At 34.7% G+C, this 25,926-nt stretch overlaps 1 protein-coding gene across 1 annotated transcript; it reads left to right on the forward strand.

Annotated features, from left to right (window-relative positions):
- Nucleotides 1–3,603: 3,603 nt before the first annotated feature.
- On the forward strand, nt 3,604–5,549 carry LOC127794737 (uncharacterized). The gene is made up of 3 exons (XM_052325984.1): nt 3,604–3,838; nt 4,031–4,542; nt 4,890–5,549. Exons 1-3 carry the CDS (start codon nt 3,604–3,606, stop codon nt 5,547–5,549), a joined length of 1,407 nt encoding a protein of 468 aa, XP_052181944.1.
- Nucleotides 5,550–25,926: the final 20,377 nt, after the last annotated feature.

The following is a 25,926-nucleotide window of genomic DNA, read 5'->3' on the forward strand; positions in this document are numbered from 1 at the left end:
ACTGAAAATTGAAAAGTAAAGAGAACCCACCCTAAGATTTTTTTTCAGGTAATTAGTAAGTTTTTTTTTTTTTTTATAAGAAATAACAAGAAAACAAACAATCTAGTGAAAGAGATAGAATTAATCAATACATATTGATTAATCCTCTGATTATATATGGTGACGGTAAATAAAACACCCAATTAATTGAATACACAATCCAGGAAACAAAAGGTAATCATTTTAAAAATATTGCTCTTGAAATTAACTATGTATACAACATTAATTAATCTTAGTACATTTCTTTTCATTTCTAACTTTGATTTGTCCTTGACGATCTTCTTTAATTTTTCTTGTTTTGTAATGATATTAAGAACTGCTCGCAACCGCTACACTTTAGAAAGAATCTCAAAATGTCTTAAGTTCTATGATTAAGATGAATATTATTAATTTTGATTAATATTCATGAAATTTGAGTTAATTAATCTTCTATTGTCAAATTGCTGCATGATAAATCAAAATAATTCACAAATACACACTCTCAATATCTACCACATCTTCATCTTGATCGTGCAGTCTAATTGTTGTGACTTGTCAAAACAAATTATTGTCATTGTCATTATTATTATTATTATTATTATTATTATTATTATTATTATTATTATTATTAAATGCATTTTCCAAAAAGAAAAAAGAACATCAAAGCCATTAATGTTGAATATTGAGGTCCAAAAATAGAAAAATGAGCTTTAACTGGTCAATCTTAAAAAATCAGAAAATCAACAGTAAATGGAAGCATAATTGGCAAAAAGGGAAATTAGCATTAACACTAATCATCGTATGATTGACCTTAATTAAAGCACAATAAATAAATAAAAAAAGAGCCATTAAACGTATATAATTCATAGTTAATTCTCATGTCATTGACTTTAATTAAATGAAACCAATAAAAAACACAAAAATGAGCCATTAAATCATCAATTGTGATTATAATGATAATTTAATTATTAATTATTAATATAATTAAATTGAATATGTTTCAAGTTATCAAACTTTAAGTGTATGGAAAAATATATATTTTAACCCCTATAGTTAAACTTTCAATTAGACATTTAAATTTTTTGTTATTTCAAAAAAATTCTTGAACTTGTAATTTTGAGACAATTGTATTCTAAATTTTTTTTGTTATTTCAACTACACATTTGAACTATGCAATTTTGAGTCAACTGCATATATCAATAAATTTGTTGAGAGCAATTAATTTAAGAGTATAATTAAAATAACAAAAAGTTCAGATGTGCAATTAACTTGAAATTATATAGTTCAAGAATGTTTTTAAAACAACAATATGTTTGAGTGTCTAAATAAAAAATATAATTTTATTATTTAGTATTTTATTAAATAGAATTTTGTTATTTTAATTTATTAATTAAAAATACCTACTCAAATGATAATAAGCATTTTGATCTTTGTAATTTTTATTTATAATTTTTTTGTTAGTGGATATTCTCTAGTCATACAGGTAAATAGAGATGAAAAATCCGTCTCTGACTAATTTAGAGACGGATTGATTCCCTCTCTATTTTGAATAAAGAGGAAATTAGAGAGGGTTTAAATTCCCTCTCTAATATCAATCCATATAAATGCTATTCACATCTTCTCCATTCTGCTTCACAAAACCCCACCTGTCGCCTGCTAACCAGCAACCCACCTCGTCCCTGCGCTACCGTCCGCCACTGCCAGCAAAGTCGTCCACGACCGCCATCCCCGCTGACCGCGACCTCCACCGCCAGAGACGTCGCCTGCCGCAACCGCCACATCGAGCGACGCCATCCGTCGCCACCGGCTTTGCGTACGACCGTCATCGTTGTCCGCCACCACCATGACCACGACTGCTTTTACTTGCGACCGCCGTTGCTATCGGTCGCCACGATCGCCTTTACCGTGGTCATCTGCCGTACTCGCGTTCCGCGGTCGTGTGTTTCTGCTGTCGCTAGCTGCTATAGAAATAGAATAAGAACATGAGAACTTTATCATCAAAATTAATTAATATAAAATTTTTAATTTTTGATATGTGCATGGATATTCGTTTTAAACATTTTTAAGTAATTTTCCGTTCATCATTCTTAACAACTCGTAGAACTGAGGCAGGGGCAGAGCCAATGTAGGCCCAGTGAGGGCCTTGGCTCGCCATTGAGTTTGGCCTGCACTCAGGCCCGCTAGAAATTCAATATTGGGAGAAACCCTAAGCTCCCTCAATCAAACCCTCTCTCGCTCGCTCGCCGCCCACGCCCTCTGTTCTTCTCCTTCTCTGGCACGGTCGCGACTCATACCAGCTCTCGCTCGCTGCTGCTGGCTTTGGGCTTCCACTTTCTATCTCTCGCCGACTCGCCCTCACTTGCTCCGGCCTTCCTCCGTGCCTGCGTCGGATCGGACAACTGGAACCATCGCTGAGGTCGCCGCTGACTAGCTCGCCTTGCTCTCGTTCACCCTCCTTAGTCGCCCACTGCTCGCCTCTCTCAGTCCGTCAGTCCTCAGTCGCCGTCGCGCCGACTCGCTCGCCTCTGTCTCTGTCGCTCGCCACCTCTGCCTCAGCGGCTCGGCCCTCGCCCAGTCGCGCTCGTCGCTGGCTTGCCCCTCCGGGCTCCAACTCCGACCCGGTGACTCGACCCCCTGTCTGTTGCTAATCTTTAATTTTTATCCAAGAAGGTAAAATTTTTTATCCCATTTTTAAAATTATGTGAACTTAAATTTTGTTAACTGATGTTGGGTTAATTGATGTTGGGGTTTTGTTTTTGAAAATAAATTTGTTAATGTGATGTTAATTGATTGTTAATGTTGGGTTAATTGATTGTTAATGTGATGTTAATGTTGGGTTAATTGATTGTTGGATCAATTACACAGGCACACGTAATTTGATATTTTGATTGTTGGATTAATTGCACAAGCGCACGTAATTTGATATTTTGATTGTTGGATCAATTGCACAGACACATGTAATTTGATATTTTGATTTTTGGATCAATTGCACAGGTGCACGTAATTTGATATCAATTGTACAAGGGTACGTAATTTGATATTTTGATTGTTAGATCAATTGCACAGGCGCATGTAATTTGGATATTGATCAATTATAATTTACACATGTGCATTTGATAAATTTATGAATTTGTGCATTCTCTAATTATCATTTGTTATCTTGAATTTGAAATAGTCATGGATAGATTTTTTAAACGATAATCTCCGTCGGTTGTAGAAGATGTTGATAAGGAAAAATCAAATAGTGTTACTTTTGATATTACACAACTTCCCACCGATCCTGGACTAAGGATTCCAATTTTGGATTACGATGTTAATATTCGAGATCAAGTCCGGAGAGCTTATATGCAAAAAGGTCCGTGTCAGCCTCTAGATCATGACTTTCCATATAAACCATTTGGACAGACACAAACTAAATGATTCAATCCTGCTTGGTTTAAAGAGTTTGGTAGTTGGTTGGAGTATAGTGTATCAAAAGATGCTGATTTTTGCTTGTATTGTTATCTATTCAAAACAAGGGTGGGTAAACAAGGAGGAGGCGATGCTTTTGTTAGTGAAGGATTCTCGTATTGGAAAAGTAAAGACATGCTTAATATTCATGTTGGGGATCATGATAGTGCACATAATAAAGCTCGTATCAAGTGTGAGGCTTTGATGAATCAAGAGCAACACATTCAGTTAGCTTTCTTCAAGCAGTCAAAACAAGTACGAAATGACTATCGTATTCGTCTTACTGCATCAATTGATTGTATTAGACTTTTGTTGCGACAGGGGCTTTCATTTCGGGGTCATGATGAATCTGAGAATTTAGAGAATCCAGGTAACTTTTTAGTCCTATTGTAGTTTCTAGGTGATCATAATGATGAGATTAAGGCAATTACAATGAACAAAGCTCCTTTAAATTGCAAATTAACATCTCCCAATGTTTAGAAGGATATTATAAGTACTTATGCTGCTGAAACGATCAATGCTATTATCAAAGACATTGGGGATTCATTTTTCTCTATTCTAGTTGATGAATCTTGTGATGTGTCAACAAAGGAGCAAATGTCAATTGTTTTACGTTATGTGAACAATAGTGGACAAGCAAATGAATGTTTCATTGGTCCTGAGCATGTTTCTAGTACTATAGCTCTCTCACTTAAGGCTACAATAGACAAGACATTTTCTAAATATAACTTAAGCTTGTCTAGATTGAGAGGACAAGGTTATGATGGGGCAACTAATATACAAGGTGAGTTCAATGGTCTCAAATCACTTATTTTAAAAGAGAATCCTTGCGCCTTTTACATTCATTATTTTGCTCACCAGCTTCAGCTAGCTCTTGTAGTCGTGGCAAAGAAAAATACTTTAATTTCTAACTTTTTTCGTTTGGTTGCTGATGTGGTCAATATTGTTAGAGCATCGTCTAAACGTTGTGATCATCTTCGAGAGAAACAAGCAAATATTGTTGCAAAAGCATTGGAGAATGGTGAGATTTTAAGTGGAAGGGACTTAATCAAGAAACTACCATTCAGCGTTCTGGTGATACGCGTTGGGGTTCACACTATAATTCTTTGATCAGCTTGCTTGCCATGTTCTCAACTGTTATTGATGTGCTTGAAACGATTAGTGTTGATGGATCAAATTCTAATAAAAAAGATGAAGCATATAATTTGTTGGAGTCAATATTATCATTTGATTTTGCATTTAATCTACATTTGATGAGAACTGTTTTGGCGATGACAAATGAATTATCAAAGGCATTATAGAGAAAAGATCAAGATATTGTAAATGCAATGGAATTAGTGAAACTATGCAAACAACGACTCCAGTCTTTTAGAAATGATAGGTGGGATTCGTTTGTGCAACAAGTCTATTCTTTTTGTCAGGTGCACTACATTGATGTTCCAAATATGGATGATATGTTTATATGCCGTGCAACTCGTGGTCGCCCACAACGTCAAGCTCTAGAAATAACATATTTGCATCATTTCCGTGTAGATTTATTCTATGCTGTCATTGATATGCAACTTCAAGAGTTGAATGATCGTTTCTCGGAGGCAAATACCGAGTTGCTTCTTTGTGTAGCATGTCTATGTCCAAAAGATTCATTCTCTGCTTTTGACAAGAAAAGATTGATTCAACTTGCTGAGTTTTATCCAGAAGATTTTTCATCAGTAAATCTCCTAACACTTGATGATCAACTAGAAACTTTTATTTTTAATATGTGCTCTAACAAAGAGTTTGAAGGATTGAAAGGCCTTGGTGATCTTGCAGAGAAGTTGGTTATGACGAAAAAAAACATAATATATCCGTTGGTGTACAAACTTCTGACTTTGGTACTAGTTCTTCCGATTGCTACTGCTACTGTCGAGAGAATATTTTCTACAATGAACATTGTGAAGGATAGATTGCGCAATCGAATGGGAGATCAGTGGATGAATGATAGCTTAGTTGTTTATGTTGAGAAAGAGATATTTTCGAACATTGATAATGAAGTTATTATACAATGTTATCAAAATATGAAACATCGCAAAGAACTATTGTAAGGTATTGAATAAATAATGTTAATCTTTAGCATATTTATATTATTATATTGTTTCTTATTTTTTTCTTTAGTAAGTTGCGCCCTCACTGAATATTTTTTCTGGCTTCGCCCCTGAACTGAGGGATGGCATTTGGCCTTTTTCCTTAAGCCAATTTTATGAGGACTAAAATTATTTATCTAAAATAAATCACTCTGTTTCAGTTTTTAGTCCAATTACATGTATTATATCCTATTTTTAGTTTTAAAATAATTTTATTAATTAATAAATACTATACAATACAATACATTTATTATCAACTAATAAAAATATTTTAAACTAGAAACAAAATATATTTATTATACCTTAAGCATTTAGCTAGACATCTATTACCATCACCTTTTAAATTATCAATTAATCAACATTATGAAGGGATATTTTCCAATCATAACTTAAATTTATTGCTGTCAATTGTAATACTAATGAAGAAACCAATGCATAATACTCTAATGTATGATGACTAAAAAAAGTAAATGTTGAATATAATTAAATTTAAAACTTAAATTATAACAAAAAAAATATTTGATTTATTAAAATTCTTTTAATTTTTTTAAAAAAATTTCTTCAAACAAACCAAAGATCATGTTGGCCAAGCTATGACCCACAAGCGTGTTGTGCCAAGCTAATGGGTCGTGTCAAGCTATGCCAAAATGATGGGTCATGTCATGCCAGGTTGCGAGTCGCATACCTCTTGCTCTATATTCTTGAGTTGGGTCAACACAACTCATTTGCTACACTAATGTAACGAGGGTATTGTTACTTTATCTCTGCTCATTTTGATCACACTTGAGTTGTGCTCAAGCTCCTTGCATGTTATTTTTCAAGAAAAAAAAAAATGAAGCCTTTTATGTGTTCAAAATTTTGAAAAGAAAAAATAGTTAATCAAAGAGAATTTTCTATTTTTATTTACAAAATTTTTAAAATGAGAACTAAAAAAACTAAAATCGAAAGAAGTGCAATCAAACTAGCTCTTAGAAAACTCATTTTAAAAGTTTCCCAATTCTAGGTCAATTTTGAAAATTTGCATTTTCTAGTTGAATTTTTTTTTAAGCAAGTTTTTCAATTTTCATTATTTTTTGTAAAGTAAATTTTTGAAAAATTGTAATTGTTTCCTACAATTAAACAATCCCTAATGTTGCTTGGCTATTGAAACATTAGGGATATATCGCTCTATCCTTCTATTTCGAAATTGACAGTTAAGAGACTATCTATAAGATATGCATGACAAAATGAATGTTATATATTTTCAATGTAATTTAAATTAATCTAGTTTTATTTTTTATCAATGTTTTGGTTTTTGTTAAGGTTAAGGATATGTAAATAAGATTTTAACGATAATAAAAATATTTTTATGATATAAATATATTTTATTAGTCTCTTGTAATGTAAAATATATGTTTTGATGATAAAAAAAATATTTTACGGGTTGTCTCCTTGACTTTTTCAGGTTGATTTTATTTTACATAAATTTTTTTTTTTGTTTTGTTTGTAAGCTAAGATTCCAACAACTATTGAAATGTTCCAATTGCAACTTGGAAAACCTGAAGAGATTTTTGAATTTCAAAAATGCTTCTCACCCCTCTTTATAACAGTTAGTTGTCTAAAGATGCTTGTATAAATATGAGGTGAGTTTGAAGGCCAAAGAAAGAGAACAAACTTGAAGAGCATTCAAACAAGAGTGAGAAAGTCTCAACTGTTGGAAAGTGTCGCTTGCTAGTGAAATTTTCAATCAGTGGTGATTTGTTTGAAATTATCTCTTAGTTGTGATTTTTTATTTTTACTCACTTGCTGTGTGAAGGGTTTTGCAAGTTGTGTGTTAGTGGTTCTTATTTAGGCAAAAAAATTGTATGTTGGTTCTAGCTCCAATCAAAAGCTAGTGTTATATTTTACATAGTGATACCCTCAAACTTAGTCATGGGAGAGAGGAGTAGGCTCTTAAGAGTTCAAACCTCCAAAATTTTTTTCGTGTTTCTTGTGATTGCTTGATCTTATTATTCATATTCTTGTTGCAATCACCATTTAACTAAGATCACAATTTAAAAGTTTTCAACAAGAGTTAAAAATATTTATTTTTGAAAAACCCAATTCACCCATTTTCTTGGGTATTTATCTGGGCAACAATTGGTATCAGAGTAGGTATATAATTTGCTCTAGTTGCTTATATCTCTTTTTTGTGATCTTTATCTTCTTATTACACTATGACAGCCATTATTGGAAATGGTATTACTGAAGGCTAGTCCACAAATAGACCTCCACTGTTTAATGGTGATATTTTATTCTTATGATTGATTTTGATGATGAAAAACAACAATTGGTTTAAAATCCTAAGTCAAACAAAAATCAATTTAACACACAATAGAAAAACGGTTTCATGTACTTTGTTATCATGAGCAATCAAACTATATATTCTTAATTAATGAAGATTTGAATAAACAAGTATTATGATGAAATCTCCCAAATGATTTTCAAAAACTAGTTTTGAACCTTTGGTCAAAATGAAGCTAAAGTTTTTCAAAGGCAAAAGACCATTTGTCGACCGGTTCTAGAAACTTGTTGATCGACATAATGTATATTCTTGATAGATTTATGATTTTTCCTTTCATATAATTTTGATGATAAAAATTAATTGTATTTTGATGATGAAATTATTTTTTCAATAGTTATTATCTTGGTGCTCCAAATTACTTTTATATGATCTATTAAGCACCAAAATTAAAATCAATTTCATTATATATTCCAATGTCAAAAATCTTGTGATAAATTTCTTGATGACATTTGGAATATTATATTTTTATTTGATTAAAAATATTGTATCAAAAGTACTTCTAAAAATTTTGGAGTGGAGAAAAAATTTAAAATTATTTTTTTGACGATTGCTACACTAATTTTTAGTCGCTACAATGTTTTCCAATTGTTAGAGTATTTTGCTACAGTGCTATAGTAATTGTTGACGGATTGAAGCTTTTGCACTGAAATTGTTGACTGATTTTCACTAAACTATTGACTAACCTTTGAAATTTTTTGTATCTGTCGACTAACTCATTTTATTTGGTGATAGTTTCCTTCGTCTGACACCTTCAACGGCTAGCTTTTTTACTCACCCAAAGTGTTCTTTCTTTATCAACGGCTATATTCTTGAAAGAGATCATGAAGCACTATAAATAGAGAGAGCAAAGGGATGAATTAAGACAACCAAGATGATTGATACAGGATCAACTATCATGTCGCAAATGCCTTGATTCAATTCAACTTCTCATAGTTGTTAGTGAATGCTATGAGATTGTTGTAGGGCCCTTGGGGTAGAAGTTGATTAACAATACCTTGTACTTTTGGGGTTATTAAGAAAATCAAATAAACTATATGTAATTCCACAACATATGGGATCATCATGTTAGGTGGGAATTGTTGTAAAATAGGGATGACTGTATCTAGAAAATCTCCTAAGGCATCCCAAGGATGCATAAACCATCCTTGTAACAATGTTGTCCACCATCCCATGATGGCTCACTAGTTTTGGTGTTCTATGATATTTTGGTCCATTCCTACCACACACCAAGTGTACTCAACATTAGTCAAATCAAGATTCAAACATAAAAATCTAGCTCTGATATCAATTGTAATGCCCCATATCTTGGTTACACTAAGATGCCATATACATACAAATTTCATTGTACGGGCGTTATGGAAACCCTGTCAATGGAAGCTAAGGATTGAACCTGAAACTTAGAAATTTAGGGTTTTCTACTAGGTTCCTCTTGTTTAAGTACAAAGAACACACAATATGACTTCTAACATGCCAAAAGTAGAATAAGACTATGCACCATTGTGTTACTATGTTATATAGAGTTCAATAGTACATTGCTTAACACATAGATACGAGTATATCATGTAATACCCCATAATTGGCACGAGGTTGTCACGTAAATTAAGTGAGTTTAAAATTCCAAAAATTAGCGTGATAGTAAAAATAAGTCACCAAATTGACTACAGGAAGTACCTTGGAGCTTAGATGTCTAAAGATAAGGGTATGACATCGTCAAGTATCTCAAGGCAAGAGTTTTGATGCCGAAAGATATTGAATCAGAAATGATTTTCGGTACAACTATGTTTAGGCTAAGAAATCGAATGATCATAAGGGACTTTTAGAAAGTCAACGAGACCCTGAGTAGGTTCATATTTAGCATAAGGGGCAACCCTTAAGTGGTTTCAAGAAGAAACAAAAGTAATTTCGGTCAAAACACGATTTTACGTGTATTCAGGGTTAAGTGTAATTTATTAATTTTGGCCGAGGGAGGTCGAAACGCTAGTTTTTTCAATCTTTGAGAGTGAGATGAAGGGTTTAGAACTTATGGGGTTTATTGGAATAGTTGGAAAGCTCAGGGGCTTCAAACAAGGGTCAAAATGGAAATTAGAAGAAAAATGGGTCAAAGTGCAAATTTTGAAAAGCTACCATAGCGATCGTCGACCAAGCTTCTGCCACTGTCGACTAGCCTATTTTTGGCTTTGAAGGGGTCATTTTAGGGGTTAGAAGTGGGCCCCAGAGCATGGTGGTTTGATTGGGAGCAAGCATGGCCAAGAAATGGCCGGGTATGGTCGTGATTTGACTTTGGTATAGCCGAAGGTTGCCAAAAAATTGGGCAAGCTCGTTTGAGAAAAATTGCAGTGATTTGAATCAAGATAAGGCCGTATCAGGGCATTTAAGGCTTTGATTTGATGAAGCATGGCTCGTTTTGGCTTGATTTTGGGTATAAATAGGGGTTTCATCAGAAATTAAACTTCAAATTGCTCGCTTTTGAGAGTGCTTTGGAATTCTTGGATTGGGGGCTTTTTTCTTGGTTGAGTGAGGATCATTTCTGAAAAATTTCATGAGGTTTCATCAAGGTTTGAGGGTGTTTCGAGCATTGGCCAAAAAGTCATGATCGGTGTCAGAGTTGGACTATTTTTGGCCAAATTGAGGTGCTTTCGGTGGTTATTTCAGGCCAAGGGTAGCACCAAGGTGATTGAATTGAAGAAGGTTACTTGGTGGTGTGGTCAAGGAAGAATTTCGATCACCGACGGCGAGGGGTTTGCCTGAGAAAACGACCGAAGTGTGCAAAACACTCGTGGGTTTTTACGCGCAAGAGTGTGGGTGGCGCGTGGAGGCAAGATATTTTTTGATTTTTTTTTTATACTTTGAGAAAAATATTTTATGAATTATGGTATAGAAAAATTTGGAAAAAACCTTGAGGAGATATTTATTTTGGAATTTTCAAGGAGAAAATGGGAAGAAAATAAGGGAGAAATTATGAGAAAAATTATGAAAAATAGATGTTGATATTCTTTTGAATGAATATGATGTCTAGGGATCATTGAGGCTTGAGGTTGAGCATTAGTACGATTACTTGAGGTTTGGCACAAAAATCAAGGATAAACACATTATTCGAGACATTCTGAGATACGTTTAAGGTGAGAGTTTTAACTTCAAAATTGGTTCATCGTGAATAGTTCTATCAAAAACTTGGTTTATTATGAGAGTTCTTACCTTAAACTTGATTTACTGTGAATGGTCTTACTTAAAACTTGGTTTTATTTTAGGTGGTTCGACCTAATACTTGATTTGTTTTATACAAACGATTTAACCTGTGGTAGGTTGGTTTCATGTGGGAGGTTCATCCCAAAATGTTTTATACATGTGTATTGAATTTTGTGCGATAAATTGTGTACATTGAAATGTTGTTTTCATGATGCATTGAATCATGGTATGTGGCATTGGCATGTTTGTGTGTTGTCAACATGGGATGTGGGTTGTCAACCTATGTTGTGACACTTGAATGATAGCACTCAGGATGCGTGTCAATGATTAATGCTATGTGACCCACTTGGGACGGGGCTGAGACGGACTTCACTCTATGGTGTTCAAGTGGCAAGGTTGAGAATGGACACCACCTCAGATGTTGGCTCAAGTGGTGGGGCTGTGAGCGGACACCACCCTAGGTTCTTTTGAGAAATAGCATTAATGCTTAGGTGGACGTTGATTCTGGGGATAATGCTGATCCTTTTGTGGCTAGGGTTGTGTTGAGATCCAAAATGTTTTTGAGTGGGAATGTAATGCCTAACATGATAGTGGGGTGATTCTCGGGTTCATGCATTGATGTTGTCCCTCTTAAGCAGGATTGTGTTATGCCAATGTGTCAAGTGTGGTTATGTTGCCTTTAGAGAGATTGCTCTTTTCCCATGGTATGGGTTAAGCACTGTGTGGGATTTTCTTGGGCTGGAACATGTCGGGATATGTTGGTTTTATTCATGGTTTTGCATATATTCATGAAAATATTTTTGAACTCTCACTTAGATGATTAATTATCTAATTTGGACAATGTCCTTGGAATATTCAAACATTCTAGGTGAAAGCAGCGACGTTAAGGGAAAGGGCATTATCAAGATGTAGCTGATAGTTACATATTAGATCTTTTATAATTTTTTTTTTTTTATTATGTACAAGATATTTAGTTATAGGTGTATTATTTTGATGATGTCATGTTGAACATTGATGGTATAATTTCTATATTATGAATAAAGGAATTACAATTATGTATTATTGAGGTTTCGATCTTGCTTTCGTTAATGTGACGATATTACTTGTCTTAGCTTATTCTTTAAGTTGATATGCTGAGATTGGAGATTGGAATTGTTAGGGTTTATTTACGTTGAGTGTATGTTGAAAAAAAAAATATCCACAAAATCCCGGGTTAACGCACGTATAGGAAGAAATGGGGCGTTACACATCACTTAAGATATAAATACATGACTTGGAATACAAGATAAGAAAAACAACTAAGTGTCAACCACCTCCTTGCCTACCCTCTTGCTTGTTTCCACTGAACCTGACATGTTTGAATATGCTAATAATAAGGTATGATACATCTAAGTGAAGTGATTTAGAAAGGAATTTGTGAGTGCAAATGCAAAAATGCAAGTATGGCATCTCCTCCTTGTGGAAGCTATGCCAGGATATTGCAATCATCTTCATGTCCAACGCCTTCATCGCTCACCGATCACACATGACGGCCTACTAGCTTACCACAACCACAAGTATCGTAATGTGTTCAAAAGTGAAAGATATGCTTCATACAAGGAAAGACATGAGATGAAATCCACCAACCACACACAAATGAATCAAAAAATGGCCAATATGAAGCAAGGAAGATGCAAGAATCACTCACCTTGACTGTTTACCTTACGAGAACATTGTTCATAGTAGTAGGGTTGGTTTTATTACAGAAAATATGAGCTTCTGTAAACCAAATATCAAATATTTTTACATGAGATTGTTCTATTTTATTTAAATTATTTTTCTAGAAAATTGTATGGGAAAAAGAGTTTCCACGCGCCATCATGCGCCACCAGAAAAGGTGCCACACGACGGCTGTCTTCTTCGACAATGACGCAAGAACCTCTCAATTTTTTGGCCATATCTCCCTCATTTTAGCTTTGATTCGACCCCTGTTTGAACCTACGACTCTTCTCTTCCCCCTCTATAGGAATATAGGATTAAACTAGACTTACCTCCCTATTTTTCAGTGATTACAGTGGATTTTTCAGCAAAGGCATTTTTTTTTTCCGACGACCTTCAATATCTCCCTCGTTTGTTACTGTTTTTCCTCTCTTTTTCCACCAGAATCTTACCCACACACTCATGAACAATATTTCCACCCTTAATCCTAGTAATCTAAGCCAAACCCCACTCAATTTGCTTGATTTTTGGTGCAAGTCTTAACCATTTACCCCCAAGCCTATTTATAGAATTTTTCCTCCAATCACGGGTTACCACCTCCTTGCCAACTTGCCCCTTGAACAATGTGCCTCATGATTACTCCCAATGGGTAGTTGGTCCAATTCGTTACATCGACGATCCTGTTACTAATTTTTAAAAATTACACTTATGCCCAAAGTTTGGCTTATTTGTACTTTGACCCCTTTTCCTTTGAGTCATTGGTTTTCCTTGAAATCCTTTAAATACCCCTAAAGAAGAGGTTTCTCGCACCAATTCCCTAAAACTTTTGGAAATTACACTTTTACCCCTACTTCAAAAATTTCTCTTTAAACCCAGAACTTCCATAATTCTTTAAAAATGTTATTTTTCTATGTACATTAACTTTACAAGAATCTCGGGTATTACAGTGTAGGTCATGACTTGGAGTTTATTATGGGCGATCATGTATGGATGAGGGTTATGCCTACGAAGGGTGTGCGATGATTTGGAGTTTCAAGGAAGCTCAATCCACGTTATGTTGGGCCTTTCGAGATTTTGGAGCGGATAAGGCCCTTAGCCTATCATTTAGCTTTTCCACCACAGTTGGCTGGTGTGCATGATGTTTTTCATGTGTCGATGTTACGCAAGTATATACTAGACCCTCATCACATCATTGACTACCATACCCTTATGATTCAAAAGGATGCGACATATGAGGAATTTCCTATAGACATCAATATATTCCTTATGTGAAATTTCAATGGCAACATCACGGCCTAGAAAAAGCCACATGGGAGCTAGAGGATGACATGAAGCAATCTTTGTTAAGTTCTAACTTAGTCAAGAGGGGGGTGAATTGACACATTTTCAAAACTCTAATGCAAAACTTATGCACGTATATATATATATATATATGAGAAAACAAATTTAATACAAACCAAAATTTTAGTTGAGAGTACGGGTACTAGATGGATAATATGATATCTGCCGGCTGTGCTAGTATGTGCTTTGGTCCAATATACTCTTCAAATTACAACTTGGTGAAAACAAGTTATTTGAATGCACGCAATAATAAGTATTTAAATAAATCAAATGGAATATTGAATAAGTACAAAGAATGATCAATTAAAGCAAATTAGAATATAATCAAAATAACCAACAAGAATATAGGCCTTAAGATTTGGCCACTTTAGATAGCATAAGACCAAAAACAAACAAATATAATCAAGCAAGAATAAGTAAGAGTGAAGAGAAAAAGAACATAGCGATGTATAGTGGTTCGGCCCTTATGGCTTACATCCACTACCTAAGGATTTCCTTCCTTAGGATTTTCAACCAAATCCATTATATGAAACTTTTGTTACAACCACCGAAGCCTTCACTTGGCTTCACCATCACCAAACTACTTTTGGAGTCTCACACTCACTAGTTTGGATTTTGTTCACTCTTTACAAGATACAAGAATAGTAGAGATTGAGAAATAGGGTTCTCTCAAAATAATACAATGAAGCGTAGAGAACTCTCTTAGTTTTCTCTCAAGAAGATAGAGGAAGAGAAAGATTTAGAGAATGAAAATCTCAGCCAATAATGTGGAAAATAATAGGGCTTCCAAAAGTTGTTCCAAAGCCTTCAAGAGACCCTTTTATATAGTGTTAGAGTAGTCTTTCCTTGATCAATCTCAGCCCTCCATGTGTCAAGTCTTCAAGCCAATCTCAGCCCTTCATATTGAATTCTTGATTTACCTTCCATAATCAGCTAACTTGATTGATCATCAAGACCTTTGACTTTTGTTGATCTCCAATCAGCCTTGAATGAGCAAATCAATTCCACTAATGTATGGCTGATTTTAAGGATTAAAATATCATCAAAACCTTTCATAATTCTTACAAAATCGACAATAAATAAGAAATGATCAATTTTGACATCTAGTTGATCTTCAAACACCTTTGATTGTGCAATTGGCCCCTTAGCTTCCATAACAAGCATAGCTAATTTGAAATTTGAATTTAAACCTCCAAATGGTGTAAAATCCATCAAAAATATTCTCAAATAATGAAGTAAATTTGTCCAACAATGAAGATATCAATTATAACTTCAAAAGTTCATAATTGATCAAGTTTCCATACTAAAAATGTTGACAAGTAGAGAATCAATTTGTGTAGCTGAATATATGCAAGATATCCTTTGAATATTCTCCCATAATGAAGATATCAATTAGCCATAATGAGTAGGATACTTGATTCCATGATTTGAGTCTCCATATCCTTTTAATGAGAGAGAATCAGCAATAAAGGAAAGTAATATCAATCAAGGTTTAATTTTCAAACCTTAATTTCCTCCATTAATGTTGAACAATAATGCTGAATCTTTAACTTCTCCATTTGAATGCAATTCAAAAAAATTCTTCCATATTTAACTGAGTAGAGGAGCTTTTAGGAACCTTTAAATTTACTCCATGATTCTCTTACCATATTTAGACTAACGAGATGATGTAACCTAGTGAGTGTGCTCCACATGGCTGCCATGTCATCAAAATGCCACATTAACAATGCCATGTCTCCAAGATATGTATATGGCAACTCCATATAGTTAACTACTCCAATCTCTTCAAAAACTTCCATATAGATCTTTTGAACTTTTCATATATGAACAAGAATTCCACATATATATCTTCTAGACTTTCCATTCCAAGAAGAACTTTTCATACATAGCTCAAATACTCAAATCTCTAGGAGGCTCTCTAAAAACTTGTTTCCATATATAATGAAATCTCTATATAAGTATAAGAAGTTTCCATATATAACATGTGTCATGAAATCATTAGAGAATAGCTTTGTAAGCCCTATGAAGGCTTCATGCTTTGTTAGTACATAAAATATAAATGTACATTCACATTCACACATGCCAATCATCAATCATCAAAATCTACACTCAACAATCTTTTCCTTAGTTGTTTAGGTAACCAGGTATGAATTTGGTTGACCAAATTCTTTTAGGGGGGGGGGAGGAGATCTATAGCGACCCATTACTGGGTTCGAGTGATGTTTCTGGGAATAGAACATTTATTTTATTAGAATAATAGTTTGTGAGGAATTATTTGTGATATTTTTAGGTGATGTGCGAAGGAAGTAGAAAAGTCAAAAATTTGACTTAAGTGGTAGTGGGACCCAAAATAAATAAAGGTATGTGAGGAAATATTATTTGGAATTTGGGGAGTTTAAAGAATGTTCAATTAATATTTGAGTGTTTCCCATTTGAGTTATTGTGCAATAGGGGTATATAAGTAATTAAGGAGATATGGGAACATATATATAAGTAGAAGCTCATTTTGCATGAAAGCAAGAGAGAAAAGGGAGTGGCCAATTAGGAGAGAGTAAAGAAAGGTTAGGGTTCTCTTCTCCTTCTTCTTCCTTGGTTGTTTATGCTCTAAAGAGGTTGGTGGAAGTTAAAGATTCCTTTTTCTTTCACTCTTCTTACTAGTTTCTCTTATTGGGTGTGAGAAGTAAAAGGTTCTTGGAAGCATATCACCTCAAGTAAGGTCTTCAAGAGGAGTTTGTTAAGGCAAGTTCCAATCCCTCCTATCTCTTTAAAGATTTTGATCATTGTATTTGGAGATTCAAACATAAAATCCCATGATTTCCTAAAAGGTTTCTCTTGTGGAAGGTTGTATAAAAACCTTTGTAATTCTCTTTTGTTCTTGGTTTGATCTTATTGGTCTCCCTTGAGTTTCAAAGTGAGGTTAGTTTCACCCTATAATGTAACACCCCCTTTCCTAGATCTACCCAAGAAAAGGTGCTACGGGAAAAAGAAAATAAACTGACTGATAAACTGAATTCTGATACCAATACTGTATATGTTAATTAACTGTAATAAAACTCTGAGTCAACAAAAACTGAAATCATAAACTGCATCTAAGGGAAATCCCTAAACTGGAATATAAAATAAACCTAAACTGATCAAACGCTAACTAATAAACTGACAACTCCCAGACATCTTTGGTCTTGAGTGGCTCCATGTACACACACTACTGGACACTGCTGCTAGGCCCCACATTTGATACTCCCCCGCTAGGACCTAGAATGGTGAAGAGTACAAGGTGAGCTACAAAGCTCAGCAAGTAATAAACCGGAAAGGAAAAACTGAAGCTGAATCGAGAAATATCGATACTGATTAAAACTTACTGAACTTGTACTGAGAGATGTAATAATCACTGGATGGCATTATAAAATGTAATTCACATAAACTGTAAACTAAATGCAGGTATGCAGCTTTGGCACGTAGGCCCACATAACTGTAATACATACCTGGCTGATCTGAATCCTGCATACACAAAAACTGTAAGCACATACTGTGGGCAATATGCCCCTGGCTCCCTGGTCGACAACAGGCAAGCAAAACAAAACTGAAAACTAAAATGGTGGGATCCCCGCGGACAAGCCGCCTAGCGCGCTTAATGCAATGCTATGCACATATATATGCTGACACATAATATGTAGTGCTCCATATAAAATCGTGCCAAATGTTCATACCAAAAATGTATGCACATAATCTTACAAATAATGCTGACCATGTCATAATAATATACTAAACATGTAATCTAATCTTCAATGTATTAGAATACAAAGATTCCATGAACTATGTATTATGGCATGGGCATGATTAGCTCAATATAATCTGGCATTTAAATTCAATAGGTGTATTGACTATTTTATCGAAGTTAAACTTGAATTGGACTTTCTGGAAGCCTACTTGAAATTTTGAGGAGACCCATCCAGATACTAGAAAAAAGGCATATGGATACTCTGAAGGGTATTTGGATAATCTGGGATAAAGGCTTTCGGATACTAAAAGAGACAACTTTAAGAAAACACGGAATTCGGGACAGATTGTTACCCTTTCATATTTTAGCCATAACTCTCTGCTTTGAACTCCGATTGAGCTGATTCAAATTGATATGGAAAGAAAAGAGGAAGAACTACAACTTCCATGTTTTTCATTTTGCAAGATTCAGGCTCCATAAAGGTCAAAATTGGCCCGCAAGAGAACAAAAGCTTTTTGGAATGCTGAGTGGACAGATTGATACCCTTTTGTATTTTTGCCATAACTCTCTATTTTGAACTCCGATTGATATGATTCAAATTGATATTGAAATACAAGAGGAAGACATAAAACTTTTATGTTTTGATTTTTTTCTAGATTCGGGCTCCATCAAGGTCAAAATTGGCCCGCAAAAGAACAAAACTCAAAGAGACAACTTTAAGAAAACACGGAATTCGGAACAGATTGATATCCTTTCGTATTTTTGACATAAATCTCTCTTATCAACTCTGATTTAACTGATTCAAATTGATGTGGAAAGAAAAGAGTAATACCTACAACTTTTATGTTTTGAAGTTTCCGAGATTCGGGCTCCATCAAGGTCAAAATTGGCCCGTAAGAGAACAAAAACTTTCTGGAATGCTGGGTGGACAGATTGATACCCTTTCGTATTTTGTCCAAAAATCTCTATTATGAACTCCGATTGAGCTGATTCAAATTGACATGGAAAGAAAATAGGAATAACTACAACTTTTATGTTTTGAAGTTTCCGAGATTCGGGCTCCATCAAGGTCAAAATTGGCCCGCAAGAGAACAAAAACATTCTGGAATGCTGGGTATCCGAATACTGAATTCTTGTATCCGGATACCTTCATCTTCCAAACCCAGAAACGAGACACGGACAGAGACACCATGGATTCAATTTAAAGCTAGATAACAACACCATTCCAAAAGAAATCTTGGGAAAACAAGTCCCAATTGGTAAGAAACAATCATATGAATGAACAACGGATTAAAACTTGAAGAATCAAAGATAAAGATCCAATGAATAATCTGATCATGCACACTGTTACGCTGATATATATGTATGTAAAAACTGATCTTCAATTCAATATAGATCCTACAAAAGTTGAGTTTGATTGCTACACATGCTCCTGTAAGAATGATTTACAAGGAGAAGAACTTGCCTTTTGATTTGATCAATCAATCGATGAAGACCAACGGATGGAACTTGGATGAACTCTAGGCTTCTTCAATTTGTTTTCTTTGTTCTTCACGGCGTGACTCTATGCTAGAGTTTAAAGGCTTATATATATGTATATATAAGTAGGAAATACAACCCTAAATCTCATAACTCACACTCCTTTAGTAATTAGGAAACTATAATTTAATCCCTCTTCTGGCAAGGATTCTTCCAACATAATAACTCTTAATTAAATAATTTAATTCTAATTAACAAACCTCTAAAAGACTGCCATGTCCTTATTCAATCCTCACAATTTAATAAGAATCTAATGCTATTTAAATATTATTTCTCAAATAAAATCTCAATTGCCACATTAAGTAATTAACTTGCAATATCTTAAACTAAAAATTAATAAAATAAATTAATCAATGCTAAATAAATACTAAACCCTCTGATGGGATCCCAAAATGAATGATGCTTTTGAGTTGGGGTGTAACGACCCATTAGAGGGTTTAGAATTTATTTAGAAATTATTTAATTTTCTATTTAATTAGTGTTTAAGATATTTTTTCAATTAATTATTTAATGTGAAAATCTAGAGATTTTAAAAGAAAAGAATAATATTTAAGTGCATTTAAATTATGTGGAAATTTAGATTTTTAATTGAGAAATAGCATTTAATTGAATTTAATTATGTAGAAATTAAATAAAAGGACATGATGGTCATTTAAGAATTTGGTATTAGAATTTAAATATTTAATTAAAGTTATATTAAGAGTGGGAGTCCATACAAGAGAAGGAGAAGGATTGAAGTCTCCTAGTTGTATTAGGAGAACGAGATGTGGGTTTAGGGTTGCCTCTCCAATATATATATATATATATATATAATCATAGTGCTTAGTTCTTCTTCACATCATGTTTTGGCATATGAGACTTTCATTAAAAGTGTTGATCCGATTGATATCATAAGGAAAGTATTCTTCCTATAATCGCTTCCATTATAGGCTTTTGTGAGTTCGTTTTTAGATTATTCAATAGTTTTATTGAGTTTCAAATTTATATCAGAAGCAAATACGTATAATATATATATGCGTATAACAGAGAAGTTATGAACAAGGTATGCCTTTTTATGTGCATTGATTCTCCGAGATATAATCTTTAAATCATTCGTATATTGTTTCTTATCAATTGAGATTTGTTTTCCCAAGATTTTATTTAGAATGGTGTAGAATTAATGTTTTGTTCCAGAATAAAGTCTCTGTGAGGGTTCGTTTCTGGGTTATAAAATTGTAAACATCCGGATGAGTCCCTTCATGTCCAAATGAATTTTTTAGAGCATGTGAGTGATATCCGGATGGACTAGAAGCTATTCGAATGGGTCAAAAAGTTTTATGTAAGTGACATCCGAATGGCTTTAGTGATATATCCGGATGGTTTTTATCACATCCGGATAAGTCCAGTGCCTATTGTGAGTAATATCCGCATGCCTTGAGTCGGATCCGGATGTGTCCATTATTCTCTGTAAGTGATATTCGGATATCTTGGATCATATCCGGATGAGTCTTTAGTATTCTGTGTATGATATCCGGATGGTTCTTCTCATATCCAGATAGCTCATATCCGAATGCCCTTTTCTTCTATTCGGATAGGTCTAGCATATTCGAATGCCTCATTCTGTATCTGGATGCCTCTCTCCAAAGTTGAATTTCATATTCGAATAGTCTCCTGATATATCCGAATGCCTCGGTGAGATATCTGGATGGCTTGAATCATATCTGGATGTCCTAGTTCACATTTGCATACATCCTAGCATATCTGAATAGCTTCTGATTAAGCTCCATTGTATCCGGATGAGCCTTCTTCATATTTGGATGTCTTTCATCATATCCGGATATCCTTCATGATATCCGAATGGCTTTTCCAAAAATCCAATTGAACTTCCAGTACAGCTTAATTCAAGTTTTATTCAAATAAAAATATTCAATACCTCCAAATATTAAATTTATATGCCAGAATATAACAAGTTAATCATACCCATACCATAATACATAATTCATAGAATCTTTGTATTCCAATATATTGAAGATCAGATTACATGTTTAGTATTTATTATGACATGATCAACGTTATTTTGTGAGATTATGTGCATACATCTTGGTATGAGCATTGAGCATGACTTTCTATGGAGCACTACGCATCATATGCTAGCATGTAGTGAGCATTGCATTTTGTGCGCTAGGCGGCTAGTCCGTGGGGATCCCACCAATTTCAATTTGTGTGTTGCTTGCCTAGTGAAGACCAGGGGGCTAGGGGCTTATTGCCCACAGTGTGTGCTTATAGTTTTTATGTATGCAGGATTCAAATCAGTCAGGTATGTATCAGATTATGTGAGCTTATGAGCCAAAGTTGCATACTTGCATTTAGTTACAGTTTATGTGCATTACATTTGGTGAATGTAAACAAATAGTGGTTATACTCGGTACAAGTTCAGTAAGTATTTTATCAATATCGATATTCTTCGATTCAGCTTCAGTTATTCTTTCCAGCTTATTAGTTGTTGAGCCTTGTAGCTTATCTTATACTCTTCACCATTTCAACTCCTAGCGGGGGAGTATTAGATGTGGGGCCTAGCAATGTGGTTAGTAGTGTGTATACGTGGAGCCGCTCAAGATCAAAGATGTGTTTATAGTGTCTTGTTAGTTTAGGATTATGTTATATTTCAGTTGAGGGATTGTCCCTTAGACAGTGTTTATGTTTTCAGTTTATGTTAACTCATAGTTTTCATTTCAATTTGATTGAGATGTTCAGTTATGGTATCAAATTCAGTTTATTAGATAGTTTTATTTTATTTTATCTATTTTACTCATAGCACCTCTTCTCGGGTAGTTCTAGGATAGGGGATATTGCATAGGGGGTTGGTTGTATAAACATTCTTGAGTTTGGCTTGCATTTGATATGAGTTGGGAGAGGTTCTGTTCTGTTGCCTGTCGACCGAAGGCTTGAGGCTATCAACCTTTTTCTTTGGGTGAGGTAACTGTTGACCATTTTTAGGGGCAACTATCGACCGCTTCTGCTATTTCTTTTAAAATGGGTTTAAGTTAAGTTTTGATTGTTTCCTTCTTAGATCCAGTGCATGTCTAAATGTTCTTGGGAAGCGTTTCTGCATTCATTGGAATAACATTGAACAAGTTTGGGTCCATGTGAGGTTAAGTTTGAAAGGTATACTATGAGCATGTTCTTATATGTATATATTGTCTTGTGTATGTTATATGGATGAACCAAGGCATTAGGTGGGAGTTGATTATCCTCAAGGGTTGTATGTACTCATAAGCATAACCCTAGGAATGAAGCTATCTAACCCTAATGACCTCGTGGCGGGTGTTATGGTTATGGCCTTGGGTGGGAGCTGATTGTCCTCGAGGGTTATACGGCGAGGGAGTATGAGCTATTTGGCCCCAAGTGTCAGTTTTGTGGGTGTAAGACATGAAGTTTCAATGTGTTTGTGCTGGGAATATATCTACTTGTGGGTCTTGTGTGCATATCATGGGCATGATTCATTAGCTTTATTCCTTTCTTTCTGGTTGGGTTGCCTGTATTGGGTTATTGTAGCTTACTCATATTGGCTCATGTCTTTTGTTGTTCATTATTATACTTGCTAGGCCTTGTGGCTCATTTTTTGGCTTTGCATCATTCCAGGTAAAGGTAAAGATAAGGCTGAGGGAGAGTCTAGCATGAGTTGATCTTTTGTCAATAATTGTGTACAGAGCTCAACTATAGAAAAGGTCTTGGGAACCTTCGTGTTGAGTTGCTAAAGCTAGTTAGGCTCTTGTGCCTAGAGAGTATATATATGCTTTTGTGGCTATGATTTGATGTATTATGTTCAAAGGATGTATCTTTTGTTCTAATGGAATGTATATGCTTAATGTAAAAAGGAAATTTGGTATTACTGTGTAACGGCCAGCCTCTCAGAGCCCTCGCTAGCATAGAAGATCCGTGAGAAGGTCATTAATAGAATGATATAAAAACCACCTGAACACAAACCACCATTAACATATCACATAAGCTCTCATTTGAAAAACATCATCATGCAATAATACCACATTTTCTTTTTACATTAAGTATATATACCCCACTAGGACAAAACATACATCCACGAAAGTAATACATCAAGTCATAATCACAAAATGCATATATACTCTCAAGGATCAAGAGCCTATCTAGCTCTAGCACTTCACACAAAAGTCCCCAAGACCTTTTCTTTAGGTGAGCTCTATACACATCTATAGACACCACATCAGCCCCTCCTAGACTCGCCCTCAGCTTTGTCTTTGCCTTTACTTATAATGATACAAAGCAAGAGAATGAGCCACAAGACTTAACAAGTATATAACAAACAATGTAAGCAATAGAAATTAGATGAATGAATAATAAGAATGGAGTAGAGTAAACTCCCCATAACAGTTCCATAACCCTTTGACCTTAGCCTTTCGAATCATGCCTTCCACCATATATCAAAATGTATACATGCACACAGGCCCATTGATAATAATAATTACACAAAACAACAATAATATCACACCACACATCCAACCACACATGGCCATATGCCTTAACTATTTAATGATGCTCATACACAGTCATATATTATTGTCGTCATCATGTTCATTAGTACTTACCACACACTTATGGTTCCTCTATTCATTAGTACTTACCCTATACTTATGATTCCTCTTATATCAACAACTTTATCATATTAGAAGGACCAATATCCTACCACGCATTGGAATCACATAGGGAGAGCATCATGAGCTATCATATCATCATGGGGACCAATGTCCTACCACACACCAGAATCACACTAGGCGAGCATCATGAGCCGTAACCCCACACGCACTGATTTCCTCAAGCGAGCATTATGAGCCGAACCTCCACATGCACTAGATTATACTAGGCAAGTATCGTTCCACATGCGTTGGATTACACTAGGCAAGCATCAAAAGCCAACGCTCCACATGCACTAGATTATGCTAGGCAAGCATCACTCCACATGCACTAGATTTCACAAGACAAGCTTCATTCACATGCACTAGGTTTCACTAGGTAAGTATCCTTCAAAAACATTATTCTATATCGTTACATGCTAATACTTCACCCAACTCGTACACATATGACGTTTCCAATACATTTAATGTAATCATAACATATCAAAAATATCGCATATAAGGCCCATGTGTTACCAATTTCTATACACATTACAATGCCACAATCGCACATGCCCGATATATCCACATAGACCACTTCCATGGTAACCAATCAAGACACAATGCCCACAATTGCACATTTTGGTAATTAATGCAGTTTTGAATTACTTAAACAACTTTCCCCCATAAAAATTTCTCGACTTTTACACAGTTATAAATTAACTCTTCATCAAGCATACATACATAGGACATTCCGATCACATTTAATACAATCATGCCATACCATAATTCATGCACTCATATATAAGCAATTCTGACTTAACATTCATGAATGCATCTAATCCCCCAATGTCAACCAAGCAACATCATGAACAAGAACAACATCCATGCAAGTAACACCAAAATCTTGCATGTTCTCTACTCTAGCAAGGAAAACATGATTCCCAAGGAAAGCGTAGGAAAAAGCAAGCCCTACTTGGATGTTGAGTACAACTGCACCAATATATGGCCATAAACTCGTTCAATCCTCTAAGAAATTTGATACTAAAGGAAGCAATACACGGCCTATCAAAGGCTCACAACCATACTCCAAACATGCTCCAAGAATGATCATCTATTCCCCAAAAACAAGAGCAAGGCAGACTACCCAAAATAAGAGAATCTCAAATTTTATCTAGCAATTCACAAGGCTACTATGGGCCCAAAACATAACCAAATGATCCAAGAAATATGCCAAAGCAAATCTTAATAAGCCTAGTTTATGGAACAAAAAGTAGAGTTCAATTTGGATAACACCATGGAAAGTTATGTTCCAAAAACCGAAGCATTGTTTGGTTGAAACAAAAATCTTAGATTTCAAATGGGTATTTCATAGGGAATTTACAGGCCCAATACTTGTCCAAATAATCCAAATTTTATATCAAAATGAATCCTATCGAGTCTAGTTTACAACACAAAAAGATGATCTCAAATTAGATATAACTACAGAAGGTTATACCCAAAAGAGTACAACATACACAAGCTATCGAGCAAAACGAGAAGGAACTGTTGATAGATGCAAGCAATCTATCGATAGTTGTTGCAATATATCGATAGATGCCTTGCCATATGTCGACTAACAGTAAGGAAAAATCCCCAAACTCATCCCAAACATGCACACCAACCCTTAAACTCTTGCACAAACTCCTCCCTAATAAGAAAACACCATTTCCTTTCAGTTTATGAGGTAGAACAAGCCATATTTTGTGACTCAAGGGAAACTAACAAGATTAAACCAAGGATAGGAGAGATTTACTAACTTCTCTACATAGGACCCTCAAACATCAAGTCTTTACAAATTATGGATATTTTTTGCTCTATCCTTCACAATAATAAGAACCAAGAATGTAGAAGAGAAAGAGAAGAGTA

The sequence above is a fragment of the Diospyros lotus genome, chromosome 2 (genome assembly GCF_014633365.1).
Source record: "Diospyros lotus cultivar Yz01 chromosome 2, ASM1463336v1, whole genome shotgun sequence".
NCBI lineage: Eukaryota > Viridiplantae > Streptophyta > Magnoliopsida > Ericales > Ebenaceae > Diospyros > Diospyros lotus.